Below are 15,561 nucleotides of genomic sequence, written 5' to 3'. Positions count from 1 at the left end.
CTGCTCTGGACTAGCGGTTGCATTATAAGGAAAGGAATGATAAAATAGATTAGCAATACATGTATCTTATGCAGTTATGACTTACTGAACTTTTTTCAGTTTTCTTCACATTTTCTAGTCTACGTGTGTCGTCTGCGATTTGCCGCAGCAACCTGCAAAATTCCCCCAAAAAATTCCATTTAATTATTGATGGCAAACTCACAAATAATCCAATCCGTGAGAGTTAAACCCGCGAAAGCTGAGGTTGGACTATACTCATTTATCTCACACTTTTCTCCAGAGCAACTTATAATGTTAACCTATGTACAATTATTTAGTTATTTTTACAGTTGGCCAAATTATTGTAAGTAATTTAAAACTGCAAGTTGCTTTGGGGAAGAGTGTCAACTAAATTTATAAATGGAAGTTTTTTAATTGATAATCTCATTATACAGCAGGGTATGATTACAAGAACAGTTAAGAGTAAAGACTTTCATTAAAGGCTTGAACCTACGAGCTTGACATTACAAGTCAACTTTCCTACACACAGTACTGCCTGCCTTCATGTTTTATACAGAGCACTTTGGGTGTGTCTTTAGCAATGCTGTGACGAGGGAACAAACGCAAAATTTATTGTAGAAGTAGATCTCATGAAACATAATAGCATGAGAAAAGCCACAATACACACTACTGCTGGTTTGTTTCTCGCAGAGATCAGAAGAGAGACAAGGATAGTTCTCTGGAGATGACAGTGATGATAATTGTTGTTTTCTTGTCTCCTGGAAATATGACCATATACTGTACAAGATTACTAATGCCAGGGAATAGCCCACATACAGAGTAAATTTTGCTTTTTAAGTGTTATGTAATTAATATCATTATATAAATTATATTTTATGGTATATATGATACAATTTGTGATGGAGTTCTTTGATTTGTCCCTCCCTCCACAGTTCGACCTTTGCGTGTGGAATTGCCCAATATAACAGGTTATTAATATTTCAAATTTCTGAAAACTTTACTGGCCTTCTTTTTTTTTTTGGTACCTGTTTTGAACCTGTATCTACTGACACTTTCATTCACTGTCCTTCGTGGTCACATGTTTCACTGGTATTTAAAACAGGATCAAAGAACACCATTAAATCTGAGTTCCTCGTGTTGCCTCAGCAAATAAGAACTGAAAGTATTTTGTGCAAATAAAAACTCGGCTTTACCTTTATGACTGAAACGTTCAGCTCTTTCTACTGAAATTTTAGTGTGTCTTAATCACACACACTTAGCCAATGTAGTCATAGAATTCTATTAATAAGAAATATGTGAATAAACACATTAAGAAACAGATAATTATTGTTAGCAGTTAAATTTTTTTAATGTAAACTAATTGTCACTGTGTATGATTTTCTACTTTATACTCATTTAAATACACACACACATTTTCAGAACCGCTTATCCCATACGGGGTCACGGGGAACCGGAGCCTACCCGGCAACACAGGGCGTAAGGCCGGAGGGGGAAGGGGACACACCCAGGACGGGACGCCAGTCCGCCGCAAGGCACCCCAAGCAGGACTCGAACCCCAGACCCACTGGAGAGTAGGACCTGGTCCAACCCACTGCGCCACCGCACCCCCACTCATTTAAATATGTCAATAAAATATGTTTGTGTTGCACAGACAACAAAGTTTGTGAATTTTACATAACACTTATAAGACTTATTTCATGAAAGATTACTTAAAAAGCAGAATTTCTCATTTCTTTTATTTGTTAATGTAACTATGTAATGTAGGCTATACAATAAAAAGAAATGTAAACAAAATGTACAAAAGGCATTTTAGCCTGGGCTTTCTTGATTCAGATCTAGTGTGTTAAACCTGTACTGATTTTGGAATACACAGTTATATAACTGGGTGTAAAATACAATACTGTATCATAATTAACAAATAATGTAATAAATGTTATAAGCTATGCAAAAATTTAAACTATCTGTCTCCTATACAGTATCTCTTCATTACAGGCAATGGAGCCCTAGATTACCTATAACTGGTAAGTCATAATCAAAGTCAGGAGGTAGTTAGAAAGAACTTTAATTAATAATTAATAATAAATCTGAAAGAATTTTATCTAGCTGGGGAGTTGAGGAAAAGTTAGATTTTTGGGTTGGCTGGCCATCATCCCATAATAATTCATTAGTTCACTGTTTAGCTGATATATGTGTCCAAAAAGATGTATAAAACAGAGTAATTTATCTTAACTATGAATAGAAAGGGATGTTTAAAGGACTCTCTACTTACAGGACCAAGCCTCCTCGACTGATATTGGCTGTGTCAGTAAAAAAGAGGCAGGTAGAGGGGCGGGATCTCTGCATTTAGAATCAGATCATTACCTTTGCCTGGAAATTTTGGGCCGCAAACATCAAGGCTTTGGCTTCTGTGCACAGGAATAAACTGAGCTGAACCAAAGCGTGAAATTCTGAGCAGAGCAGGCTGAGTCAGGGGCAGCAGCTTAATTTACAGAACCTCCAACAGACCAGCAATTAAAGAGAATAAAAAGTAGGAGAGGAACATCAGGACCAGAAGAGAAGCTCATCACAACTGGACCTGTGTTACACAAGGAAGGAGTGAGGATGAAGCTCTCTGGTCTCTTGGTCTTTGCTTTCAGCTGGACTCTGGCCCAATTTGAGGGCATAGAGAAGATCTCACAGTGTGGAACGCACTGCCCTCAGGTACCTCCTGTTATGAAACCTCCTGGCTACAGTAACTGATGCTGTTGAGTCATTTTCTCATGAGTAGTAAATTTTAACCATCACTGTGTGTCAGCAGTTTTGCTTAGCACTTTTTTCTTCTTTATTAACATTTTTTGAAAGGGAAAAAAGGAAACAGGATTTTTAAGTTTCAATATGTATTTGTTTTTTTTATGTGTTTTTATGATTTCGAGACTTAAAGATTAACAACAATATGCAGAGATTGCGATACTATTTTGAACATCCAACACAAACACGATTCTGCCAGGGGCTGTTGGTTTAATAACTGAGCTTCATGTGAGGACATCCTGTTGGCTGTTTTAAAATACAGTGAGGCAGCTGTGATTTTTTTTTTTTTTTTTTTTTGCTGTTGATAAAACACAATATTAATGAATCAAGATGCCACAGTCCTAAAGAGAAAGGCTTAATGTGACGTCTCTAGCCAGTACCTTTGCTGAAGTGTTTCTTTCATCGACCTCTTGTCTGAGTCGTGGGTATCGGCATAGCGGAATACCCTCCCTAAATGCACTCAGTCCACTATAAAAAGTGGGGCACCTTTCCAACACTTCAGCTGCAATGTTTCATGGCAGTTCCAGGGAAAGTGGGCTTCGGGGTGGTCAAAATGTGAGTTCTGTGCGGGACAACACATATGATGGCAGGAGATCACTCCATCAGCAAATGAGTCAACAATGGAAGAATATATTTAGCAAAACCTGCCTCTTTTCCTCGAAGGCTGCTGCTTTTGACATCTGTGTGGGCAGCAGCTCATGAATGCACCGAGTCATTTTCATATGTAAAAGCGTCCAGTGCTTCAAAATGGAATCAACTATTTATCAATGTCTCTGTTTCCATTTCGGTCTTGCAGGGACTCCACTGCAAAAGCCAGCCCTACTGTAAGTACACTATTGTATCTCGTGCCACACTTGTATAAATGAGCCCCAGAATTAAAGAGTAATAATTCTGAGATGCAGAGCAGTGTGCAAATGTTTTAATGAGTGTTACTTCAATACCTTTGATCAAAGTGTGATATTGCTCTACTTTGAAAGCTTTCGCTAATCCCTAACCCTAACCCTAACCGTTGTTCTATGGTAGTGATATCCCATTGCCTTCTGGAAGAAGAATTCTGAAGAACTGCTCAAGAAGAATTATTAATTAAAAATTATTAATTTCTAGAGATGGGGGGTGCGGTGGCGCAGTGGGTTGGACCACAGTCCTGCTCTCCAGTGGGTCTGGGGTTCAAGTCCCGCTTGGGGTGCCTTGCGACGGACTGGCGTCCTGTCCTGGGTGTGTCCCCTCCCCCTCCAGCCTTACGCCCTGTGTTACCGGGTAGGCTCCGGTTCCCCGCGACCCCGTATGGGACAAGCGGTTCTGAAAATGTGTGTGTGTGTGTGTGTAATTTCTAGAGATCCTGTGCAATTATGGCATTGTTGTTACAGCCAAAGCATGAAACAGAGGGTAACATTTCAGGAAGCAGACTTGTCATTTTTCAGCTGTAAAGCCCATGCAAAGCGAATGTCCTTTGGTCAGTTTTCTTGACATTCACTCAGTGACCACAGAACATGACACTGCTGCGGCAAACTTTTTCATTCAGGAAACGGGAGCACCAAACACATATGCATAATCCTATATATACACCTTCCATTTAAAACACACACACACTCACACATTGTCTGAAACCGCTTGTCCCAAGGGGGTAGCGGCAAGCCGCAGCCTAGCCTGGCAACACAGGGCACAAGGCTGGAGGGGGAGGAGACACACCCAAAGTGGGATGCCAGTCCGTCACAAGGCACCCCAAGCAGGACTCGAGCCCCAAAGCCACCAGAGAACAGGACCCAGGCAAACCTGCTGCACCACCGCGCCCCCCCAATGTAAAAAACAACAAAGCTCCAAAAGTAAACAAATCCGTTTACAACAGGGTTAACGTTACTGTAGAGTTTTCATCAATGTGTTAGGCTGAGGGAAAGCTACTCTAAAAGGACAGCGAAACACTGACAGAGTGAACATTATGAGATAATGCTTAGGTATTTTTTAATTTTCATAACTAGTGCGTTTCATGAGCATGGTGCCTCTAGTGGTTTACCAGAGGGCGTCATGTCAGGCCTGCGCTGCCGGGCATGACTTGCCTGTCAAGCAGACACAAAGGAAAAAACAAATTATTTGCATGACTGTCAAAATAACCATGAAGTCCATTATTTCTCATTGTTTGCCAGCGTTCATGAAAAATAATTTGAATCATTCGGAATCAAAGAGAATATTAGTGCACTGTCCTGGAACAGATGGAGGGGAGCGCGGTGGCGCAGTGGGTTGGACCGGGTCCTGTTCTCTAGTGGGTCTGGGGTTCGGGTCCCGCTTGGGGTGCCTTGCGACGGACTGGCGTCCCGTCCTGGGTGTGTCCCCATCCCCTCTGGCCTTACGCCCTGTGTTGCCGGGTAGGCTCCGGTTCCCCGTGACCCCATATGGGACGAGCGGTTCAGAGAGAGTGTGTGTGTGTGTGTCTGTCTGTCCTGGAACAGCTTATTACAATGACAATTTTTGAGGATGTTCAATAAGTCAGACAATAGAAACCATGAGCAAACATGAGGCACAACTTTGTTACACAAATCAGCATCAGGCCAAGAGTTCAGCTCAGGTGTGCAGAATTATCCTACAGTATTTACCATGTTTCCCCTTTTCTTGACCCTGTTTTCTGTTCTCTTCCTCTTCCCAGTTTCCTTTCACCCCTGTGAAAATGCGCCAGAGCTTCTCCGGAGTCCTCTTTTCCACAATGTCAGCATCTCCACAGTGATGAAATGTAAAAAGAAGCAACAGTGTTCATTATATCTGAACGTCGTCATGGCAATGCAAAGCATTGGTATCTATTTCTCAGTATTTCTGCTTTATTTATTTTTGTTTGCTTTATTTATTATTACTCACTTTGAAATATTATTTAGTTATTATTGCAATATAATAGCAAAGACATGCTGTTCAGGCTCACCCATACTGTATGTGTGAGTGCCACAGAGAGAGTGTGTTCCACTGATGTATGTATGAGTGACCCATTGTAAGTAGTGTATCTAGCAGTGTAAGTCACCTTGGTGAATAAGGTGTGTGGGCTCATAACACTACATAGAGTTCATTGGAAGTCGCTTTGGAGAAAAGCATATGATAAATGAAGTAAAGTAAATATATGTAATAATTAGACAAGTATTACACACACACACACACTGGCTGAAGCCACTCATCCTGAGCAGGGTTGCGGTGAGCCAGAGCCTAACCCGGCAGCACTGGGAGGGGACACACCCAGGACAGGATGCCAGTCTATCACAAGGCATCCCGAGTGGGACTCAAATCCCAGACCCGCCAGAAAGCAGAACCCAGCCAAAGACGCTGCGCCACCGCACCGCCCCTTAGACAATTATTAATCATCTAAATATAATCCAGTACTGTAATGATAACAATGTATGTAATAATTACACAGGTATTAGTCACTTAAAAATAAGCCCATAATGATAGCAGTATTACAAAAATCAAATGAAGTCTGAAGGAAGAGAAAGAAGGATTGGGGTATGAAATGTGCATTGTGTGAGACCTGTGAAATTGATATTTCTATGCAAACGCTGACGGAAGCAGCGCTGTGGTTTGTCCCGAGAGAGCCTGTGCAGGGAGGTAGCTGAACGCACGTTCTGGGCAGCGGTACCGCATTTCACAGGGCCATCATTGTTACTGCACTTAGGCAATAAAGCTGTCAGCTTCCTTCCTTCTTCCGCACGCCGCTGCCAGGACTGGGAAGGGAGCCGGGTGGGAAAGCCCCGGAGATCTTATCTAGCAGGGTTCTCTTACTGAACGCTGCTTGGCAGCCCAAGCGCGATGCATGACCCACTTCCAGGCAGCCGTTCCAGATGCTTCCTTCTTTCTGCCACCACTTCCCTGAAACGATGTCGATGCCGCTGCCGTGTGTCATCTGCAGAGAGCGTGCAGGGTGTGGCCGTGTGCATGGGCCCTGCGGGGATGCTGGAACAGTGCACAGCCATCTACTTCCGAGGGCCGGGGAGAAAGCGCCTCCAGGGACAGCAGGTAGCACCACACACACACACACACACACACACACACACACACACACACACACACACACACACACACGCACACACACCTACCTTTGACCCATTCACATTTTCACGCAGCCGATTATGTCACTACCCACACCTTTAAATCTGGATGTGGTTGTCCGTATCTTTCTACAACCTCTCACATACCAGCGCTCCTCCCTCACACTGCTTGAAATAAGGTGCCCCTGTCATTGGTTATATCGTGTATTAACTGCTAAGGGCCTGTATCAGCTTGCTTGTCGCTTCTCCCCCGAAGGTGAAAGTTCGCAACGACTGCTTTGAGGTGAGAGCAAGCCAAGAAGTCCGGGTGACGCTGAGAACAGTCCCCGAATACTGTGATCTGACCTGGTCCCAAGTGTACAGCGTTCAAGGCAAGGGATTTGTTTCGATGCCTCTCCTTGTGCTTTTGTTTGCATGCTGTGCGTCTGTGTCGTATATCACTCACTCACTGTGGTTAAGTGCTTCTCCAGTGCAGGGTGGTGGTGGTCCAGAGCCTATCCTGGAAACACCGGGGCTTGGCTAGGAAGGGTACACCCTGGAAGGGGTGCCAGTTCATCATAGTGTAGCCACACACCCCTTTCACACACATAAACACACACTAAGGGAGACTTAGAGTCACCAGTTCACCCAAAACATGTCTTCTGAGCATTGAAGGAAACCAGAGCACCCAGGGGAAACCCAGGGAGAACATGGAGACCCCACACAAACTGAGCTGGATTCAAAGCCCAGGAGCTGTTAGTCCCCAGTGCTACCCACTGTGCTACCCAGAATCATATGTCTTTGTTGTGTTTATTCTATTAAAGTTAACAGGAAAAGAAATATATGAACACATAAGCTAACTGTAAAAATCTGGAGCATAATTAGATCTGTCACTTTTTATTTAATCCAAAGTAGCATTTATTGGATTTAACCTCAGACATCATAAACTGTAAAGGACAAATGAAGAGACATGAAGTTTTCTGTATGAAAGATTGTGTGTGTATTCAAAAATTACGTAAAATGAGCTGAATTCTGCTTATATTATTACACAACATAGCACAACAGCAAAATAACTTGTCAATGAACCATATCTCACTGCAGGTTGTAATAATGAAGACCTGAGGAACAATGTTCCAGAATGCATCAGTAAGTCCTTAATCCATCTTGTCAGCAGAAGCTCGCTGAGTAGAATATAGCACATCCCTATGGCGGCCATGATACCTAATTTACTGTATTTGTAATGTGAAAATTAAAACATGATGTTAAAACAAGTACAAAACCACTAAACAAGTGCATAGCTAGAGTTAAGGTGAGAGGTAGAGTTAAGGATAGGGTTAGGGTCAGGATTAGCACTGAGGTTAGAGTCAGGGTGGGGGACCAGTTGCCCACTAGCCATACCTATAAATACTATATACAGTATAGTTTATATACATATATATATATATATATATATATATATAGCCACTAGTTATCAGTTGCCTTCAGTGCATGTATATATATTTTATAGCTGGCAAAATAGAGTACACTGTGGACATGGAAAGGAGGGAGCTGTCTGTGACTGTGCAGGATATGCTGGAGGACAAAGACTATCACCTGCGCCTGTGCCATCGTTCGTACACCTGCAGCGGCACGGGGGCGCACGTGTTGGTGAGATATACGCGCTCTCAGCATAACTCACATGTGGCGACACGCAAAATAAAAATGTGAACTAGACTGTAATAGTTTAAAAACCAGACACAGAAAAGACAAAAAGTCCATTTGCAAACAAACACATAATCCTGCTGCCATCAAGATCTCATTAAGATCTGTGTTTTCATTTTTTTTTTGTTTTGTAGATTAAAAAAGAGAACCCGTTCAAGAATGTAACATTTCGGTATTCCAGACTTCTGCCCTGTTTGTGCATCGAGGTAACAAAGCATAATAGTATCCCTTTAACAATCCTTAACTTCTAACCCTAACCCTATTCTTATAACAATCCGTAACCTTAACCCCTAACCTTAACCTTAATCCTAACCTTAACCTTATCCCTAACTCTCATCCTAACCCTAAATGTGCCAATTTTATCTGTCTTCACTTACAAACTGAGAAAGTTCATTTTTTGTGGTTATGTTGAACAGGGATGGTCACACATGACTGATGCCCCAAGAGTTCAAGTCTGCCCTTTCAAAAACTGTGAGTAATGTATGATTTAGTCACCCTGTGGTGAAGTTAAGGCAGCCCTTGTACAATTTTCTGCTACATCACAATGGCAATTGAAGACTCCTTGGTTCCTGCACACTTCTCGGGAAATACAGTTTGTGTGAATAGTTTTGCGTGGAACTTCTTCGCTGGGTTTCTCCCGTAATTCAGTCACTCCCTCTTAGGTACGGAGGAACTGTGGTCCGAGATGTCCTTTGACATCCGAGGGGAAGTCTTGTCATGGGAGCCATCGTGTCCCACTGATGCGGTCGTCACGCTGTGCCAAGCAGTGCAAGAGAGCGACTGTGTGGACCTGCTCAACTCCAGCCAGGTCATCCGCAGAGGAAAGGTAGTTAGCTCATCCTTCATCAGTCCATCCCTGTCCTCATCAATGCCTCAGTGATACATTCTCCTGCTTTTGTTTTGCGTTAGGTCACATACTCCAAGGTAGACCCGCACCCACAGCTTTGCATGAAGGTAATCAAACTGATCATGTGACCTTATAACTCACATTTGCGACTATTATGGGGCTGTGGGTCACCTTCTATGGGAAGGCTCTGTGTTCGAATGCCTGGCCCCACGCCACTGCCCTTCAGCATGTTACCTACCCTCAAGTGCTCCGGTACAAATTGCCTAGCTATCTAAATGGGTAAATAGCTTAACATTGTAAATTACTTTGGAGAAGTGTCAGAAAAATGTGCATTTACGTAAACATCAGCTAAATAATAATTACTGCTTGATGTGAAGTGTTTCAAACATGTTTGAACTGTTGGGGCGGAACTTAAATGTTGTTTCTCTCCAGTTTACAATGAGAGATGGAGTTTGGGTTCGATGTCCCTTTGCCAGTGGGAAATTTCCAGGTAAGTTCCCTGTGATTTATGGTGTAATTACAAGTGGATAATTAGACAAAAACATTCTTACGACAGGTGAGCTAGTTCAGTCCTGAACTGCTGCAAGATCTTCCAGATCTTAATAACTGCAGCTAATGCAGTTTTTTCCGGCACCTCTTTTTAACTAAGTAATTAATCTGTGTGAAAAGTGTTATCCGCTCCCAAAAAAAACCCCCCTCATTTCCAGAGTGTACGTTTCAAGCCAGAAGGAATATAGATGAACAATTACACCGTTGTAGAACTTGACGAAGGAGGACACTGTAGGTGATTTATCTGATTTTAACTATATTACTTCAGTGTGGGATCTGATGGTGACAACTAGAGCCCGTCGACATGAAGCCGTGCTGACGTCTCAGATGAAGAACCAGTTCTCTCTGAGCGTGTGCAGAAAAGGCGAGGCCTTTACATGCACTGAGATCACTACGGTCACTGTGGTAACTATCAATTAACATTAGAAAACCTCCGAAATGATAGGCCTTTCTTTGTGCTGGAGCTGCAGCCATGTGTAGATGGGGGCTTTCTAACATTTCTACTGAATGACTGCAAGTAAAAGATTTAACCAGAACTTCTAAGAAACCCTCAATAACATCTTCCTTGTAATTTACCTACCAAACAAATGCCAGGATAATAAAACAACGCAAACCCTTTATTCAAAAGTTGAGAAGAAAATGGTAGTCTGGCTCTAAGGTCTCAGCATGTGCTGTGGTTTATAGGAAGGAAATTAATGTTTTATGTTTTGCTGTCTTTTTGGTTTGTCAACTTTTGAAGGATAAGGAGAATGACACAGCTGTAAGCCTCCCTGCAGATGTGTGTGACCCTGATGTGTGTGTACAGGTAAGCTGGCAGATTCAGGGCTGGAGCCATAATGGTGGACTCTTAGGCGATGGTAACATTGAGGAACTGATCCCAGTGCCTGACCTCAGAGTTTCCTTCTCTGGCAGGTGAAGAGGGCCGACATCCAGTTCTCAGCTGCTGTCCTCCGGTGCCATCTCCCGTGCAGTGAGTTCAACGCCCCACGACACCTGGTGGAAACAGATAGCTCATGTCTAGTCAAAGTCTTTGCAACACGGTTTGAGTGTTGCCATAGCAACTGGTGGCTTTAAATCAGGGAGTCAGATGGACTGTTAAACAGTTGCAGGCAGCTTTAATTCTGCTGTGCTTCAGCTGTTTTCTCCACACAGACATTTTGGAGACACCGTAGATGTTGGGTTTCAAGCCTTCATGCTTTTTGAATGAGCTGAGCCTTGGAACACATGATATGCAATGTTTGTGCAGCACTGGTGGGTGTTCCCTCAAAAGCAAGACAAGGCAAGCCCCTCTCTGATGTTCCTTGCAAAATCACTCCAGAATCAAAGCTGCTCTAAATGTAGCTGATTTATAGATTGTTGACATGAAGGAAAACATTGTTCACCATGGTGATGCTCTATAAAAAAGAAAGTTAAGAGTGATATCACTTCACAGGAAGAACAGAGAGAAAGGCGGACAATATACATTCAGAAGTGAACAAAAGTGCATTGATGACTGACTTGAATAGAGGCACTGAATTATCTTCCTGTCTCCATGTTTGTTCTAGAAAATAGGACAAACATGAGATTATGCCGTGTTTTTATAACCTTTCTATTTTCCATAGTGAGTCAAATCTATCGCCTGCAGAAATTATATTAATATCTCTGTTGCATGCAGTACTGCTGGATGAGGGAGGTTCAGGAGAATTCTGAATTCATTTTTATGTGCACCCGACTGTTTATGGCCTATTGATATGACCTCTGACACGTGTCCATGAGCAATGTTTGTCGTGTAGAAGAGGCGTTTCATATGTTCCCCGGTCTTTTTCAATAATGCAATTTTGCCCCATCAGTTCCAGTATATCGTTTCTGTTTCTATGGGTCTGGATCCAGTGTGGACTACTGCGTTCACCATGCTTACACTCCTTTCTCCCATTTCCCACAGTAAACAGAGACCCAGTTATCTGGGATTTGGAGCAGATGCTGTTTTTGGGTCTCGCGTGCCTGACAGCAGTTGTCATCGCAGCCCTTGCAGCAAATATCGTGCTAACAGGTACATTCCTCCCCAGCCATCCTTGTCAACTTCATGGTTATGTAAACACCAATAGGCTGCATGCTATACACATTACATCATGAAGCTGCCTTATACTGTAAATATATATATGAAACACCGCCTGAAAAAGATTCCCCGAAGGTTTTTGGGACCAGTTATTGAGGTTGCTGAGACATGCCTGACTACATGCAGATTGACAGGCTTGCAACCAACATCAAGCAATCTTTATCCATACCTCAGTTTACCAGAGAAGGAGCTTAAAAGATGGACATGCTGGTGGGTGGCTGTGTGCACCACGTGGAGGTAAGATCAGCCCCAAACACTGTCTGTGGAAAATGATGTCAGATTGGAAATGAGTCCTTCCGCTTGACAAGGTTTTGCCGTTTAGCAGCTCATTGCCAAACAGCCATGGTCATCCTCCTCTACACCCCAGAAGATGAAGCCCATGCCCACCTGGTCAAGGATCTAGAGAAGTTCCTCACCAGCTTGAACCTGTCTGTAAAGCTCACTGATTTGGACAAGGGGCAGGTGGAGCAGACCCTCTTTGCAGGGTTACTGGGCACCATCACGATGCTGCTTTGGTCCAAAGGGTGCAGCCGGCATATTGGAAGGCTCAGCAGAAGCAAGGCCTGGGATCCCTCGCCAAAGGTGGCCTGCCCCCCCTCTCTGGTAATACGGTGTGACATGGTGACATATGACACATGCACCATGGCCTCTGGGGAGGTGCCGTCCTGGCTCAGCGCCATCCCACTGGAACAGGTGAAATATTTACTTACCCAGGGTTACAGCCCTGAGAAGTTCTCCACCCAGCAGCAGCTCCTCACCTTTGGGAACTATAACACACACATCCAGAGTTCCAATCCAAATACTGTGCACTCAGAACACTGTGAAAAAGCCAATTTACTGGGATTTTCCACTTGAGGAAAAAAAAATATATATGTACACACACACACCCTACTCAGAACAAGCAGTTACTGAAACTAGAATATTGGAAATTTTAATAACCGTTTATTCTGAGCAGGGTCGCGATGAACTGGAGCACAAGATGGGTCCACTCTGGATGGGACGTGTGTGTGTCTATACATATTACACACACTCTATTTAAGTTCTTTTAAAAGCTGTTGCTCAGAAAAAAAGAATTACATAATGTAGATCTGTGATACTACAAAGCAGCCAGTGTCATTTTTAAGCCAATATGTTTCTACTTTATTCTTCTGTTGCTGTCAATATTATTGTTGCTTTATATAAATGTAATGCTTTCAATGCTTCTGTTTAGATCCATAAAGTTCTCAATAAAGTTAAGAAGGTGACGGCAGGTGACGTTAGTCTCCGTCCTCCTTAGCTTTGAAGAAAGTTTCCATCCGGATCTTTTTTTTCAGCCTTTAATTGCATCGCTTTGTCAGTGAATGAATTTCTGCCAGTGTGGCGATGGCACTGTGCCTCGAAGGAGTTACATTTCTGATAACTGTAATAAGTGGTGTTGTTGTTATAAAATAATTACATTCATATTATGTCAGAAAACAAGGAAGTTTTTCCTCTAATATTGTGCTTGGCATTGCTTTATGGCTCAAGAAAAAAAAACAAATGGACAACCTGCTCTAACATGTGGTGGACTGGGACACACGTGTATGGGTGTGGGTGCCATGTGGGCTGAGATGCAGCAAGATACGATGTTTTGCAGACCCGCCCTATAAGCATGTGGGCCTCAGGGCTCGAGCCCATCCACACCAAGCAGAAACTCGTAATTATTGTTTATTTTTGCTTGTCTGCTCGTCTCTCTGGGGCTTTGCCTACGCAAATGGTTTACAGAATAGCTCTCTGAAAGAGGAAGCATGTGGCATCATACTTATCCTCTGACGCTCGGTGCGCCATGATAACGCAGGTGGGGTTCGGTATTTACATTTATTCGTTTAGCAGACGCTTTTCTCCAAAGTGACGTACATCTCATAGAAAATACAATGTGTGCATTACATTAGCAGGAAGAGAGATATAGATGCAGACACATGATTTTTAATTGCAGTTAGTTTGTTTCTTTCCACCATATGAACCAATACTTATCACACGAGTAGCTGGATAAAACTTTATCCGAATATCCATGATTCCTGATCACCTTCCTATTAATTTTTTTGGAAATACAAATAAGCATGTACATTACATTACAGGAGCAGCTGTGTAAAGGATTGATCCATGCATGATCTTAAAGTCATGGTGAATGAACATTTACCCCTTACATGAACTTAAGAGAGTATGATAGGTGAGTTTCAAGACCCTTTTCAAATGTTGACAAAGATTCAGCAATTCTGAGCGAGAGAGGGAGGTCATTCCACCACAACAGAGCTAGAACCGAAAACCTCTGTGCTTTACCTTTTATGCGTGGGACCACCAAGAGAGCAGTTGTGGAAGAGCGTAGCAGTCTGATTGGGGTTTAGCGGATGATCAAAACGTCTCAGGTATTAAAGTATCCGGTAACTAATTCAAAGTGTCCCTTCCAGCACGCTGTAAACGTACGACATGCAGGACTATTTACCGTTTTAGGTCCTAACAAGGTGATCAAGTTGTGAGCAGAACAAAACTGTGATAATTTGCATTAACTGTGACTCAGCAGGGTATTATTTACAGCATGCGGGTGTCAGGCATCTTTGATGTGTGTATTGTGTGAGCCAGGGGTTCATTTACAGCTAAGCGACGATGCCATACCAGTTAGGCAAAAATATTCCTGTTAAGTTCCTGATAAATGTCACCTGTCATAGGGGTGGTGTGTGAAATGATAAGACAGCAGTGATATACTGATATAGGGCTCATATACTGTAAACACTGCCAGTAATGGTTCTTGTCTCACAATTTAGCATTATCCCGTTTACTGTTTTATATTGCATCACATGAAATCCTTGGAATCGCATGGGTGAGAATAAATTTCTGCCTCCGCTTTAGGATATGGGTAAACCATCATAACAAAGACAATGTTTTCTCAAGTACAATCTACTGGGTGCCTACTGGCTTTTTCTCCTTCCAGCTGGTTGTATATTATCATGATGTGTATTAATAGTTTTTATTAGGTTACAGGGGGTGCGGTGGTGCAGTGGGTTGGACCACAGTCCTGCTCTCCGGTGGGTCTGGGGTTCAAGTCCCACTTGGGGTGCCTTGTGACGGACTGGCGTCCCGTCCTGGGTGTGTTCCCTCCCCCTCCGACCTTACGCCCTGTGTTGCCGGGTTAGGCTCCGGTTCCCCGCGAACCTGTATGGGACAAGCGGTTCTGAAAGTGTGTGTGTATTAGGTTGCATTAACATGTTTTATGCCACTGATTATTTACAAAAAATATTCATGGAAAAACTAAGATAAAGGAATGAATTACATTGTTGCAGGATGAATACCAGGAGTTCAGTCTTAAATAATTACCAAATAAGGTTGTGGTTTCTTTTAGATCATTTTGAACTTTATTGATTAGTTTCTGATTTTACTGTCAGTAAAGATGCCACTGCCTGGTCAACAGCAGTGTGAGACCACTAGCAGCCAGAGCAGGTCATCACAACTGGTTTTCACATCAGCAGTAAGACACATGGGAAGCACTTATTCAGCATGCAGCTGACAAAACTGAACCATATTCAAAATTCCCCTGAGTATTCAGAACTAGGCCATCCTGTGTTATTTTTAAA

The 15,561-nt window shown here is 42.9% G+C and overlaps 1 protein-coding gene across 1 annotated transcript; it reads left to right on the top strand.

Annotated features, from left to right (window-relative positions):
• The first annotated feature begins 2,009 nt into the window (after positions 1-2,009).
• Positions 2,010-13,216, top strand: LOC108931378 (interleukin-17 receptor E-like). The gene is made up of 19 exons (XM_018747128.2): positions 2,010-2,021; positions 2,637-2,700; positions 3,584-3,611; positions 5,426-5,569; positions 6,665-6,771; positions 7,060-7,174; positions 7,884-7,928; positions 8,290-8,429; positions 8,618-8,689; positions 8,900-8,954; positions 9,146-9,309; positions 9,393-9,437; positions 9,763-9,820; positions 10,148-10,284; positions 10,619-10,684; positions 10,792-10,849; positions 11,801-11,908; positions 12,149-12,211; positions 12,297-13,216. The coding sequence occupies exons 4-19, from the start codon at positions 5,503-5,505 to the stop codon at positions 12,827-12,829; spliced, it is 1,833 nt and encodes a 610-aa protein (XP_018602644.1). The 5' UTR covers positions 2,010-2,021; positions 2,637-2,700; positions 3,584-3,611; positions 5,426-5,502; the 3' UTR covers positions 12,830-13,216.
• The last annotated feature ends 2,345 nt before the right edge of the window (positions 13,217-15,561 follow it).

Source organism: Scleropages formosus, chromosome 2 (genome assembly GCF_900964775.1).
Source record: "Scleropages formosus chromosome 2, fSclFor1.1, whole genome shotgun sequence".
Classification (NCBI taxonomy): Eukaryota; Metazoa; Chordata; class Actinopteri; order Osteoglossiformes; family Osteoglossidae; genus Scleropages; species Scleropages formosus.
The sequence above is the reverse complement of the archived record's forward strand: the minus strand, read 5'-3'. Positions and strand labels throughout refer to the sequence as shown.

Coding starts and splice junctions, on each gene's coding strand:
- LOC108931378 (XM_018747128.2), top strand. CDS start 5,503: ATGAAATGTAAAAAGAAGCAACAGTGTTCATTATATCTGAACGTCGTC. Junction 6,772..7,059: donor AGCGCCTCCAGGGACAGCAG/GTAGCACCACAC, acceptor TCTCCCCCGAAG/GTGAAAGTTCGCAACGACTG. Junction 10,685..10,791: donor ACCCTGATGTGTGTGTACAG/GTAAGCTGGCAG, acceptor CTTCTCTGGCAG/GTGAAGAGGGCCGACATCCA.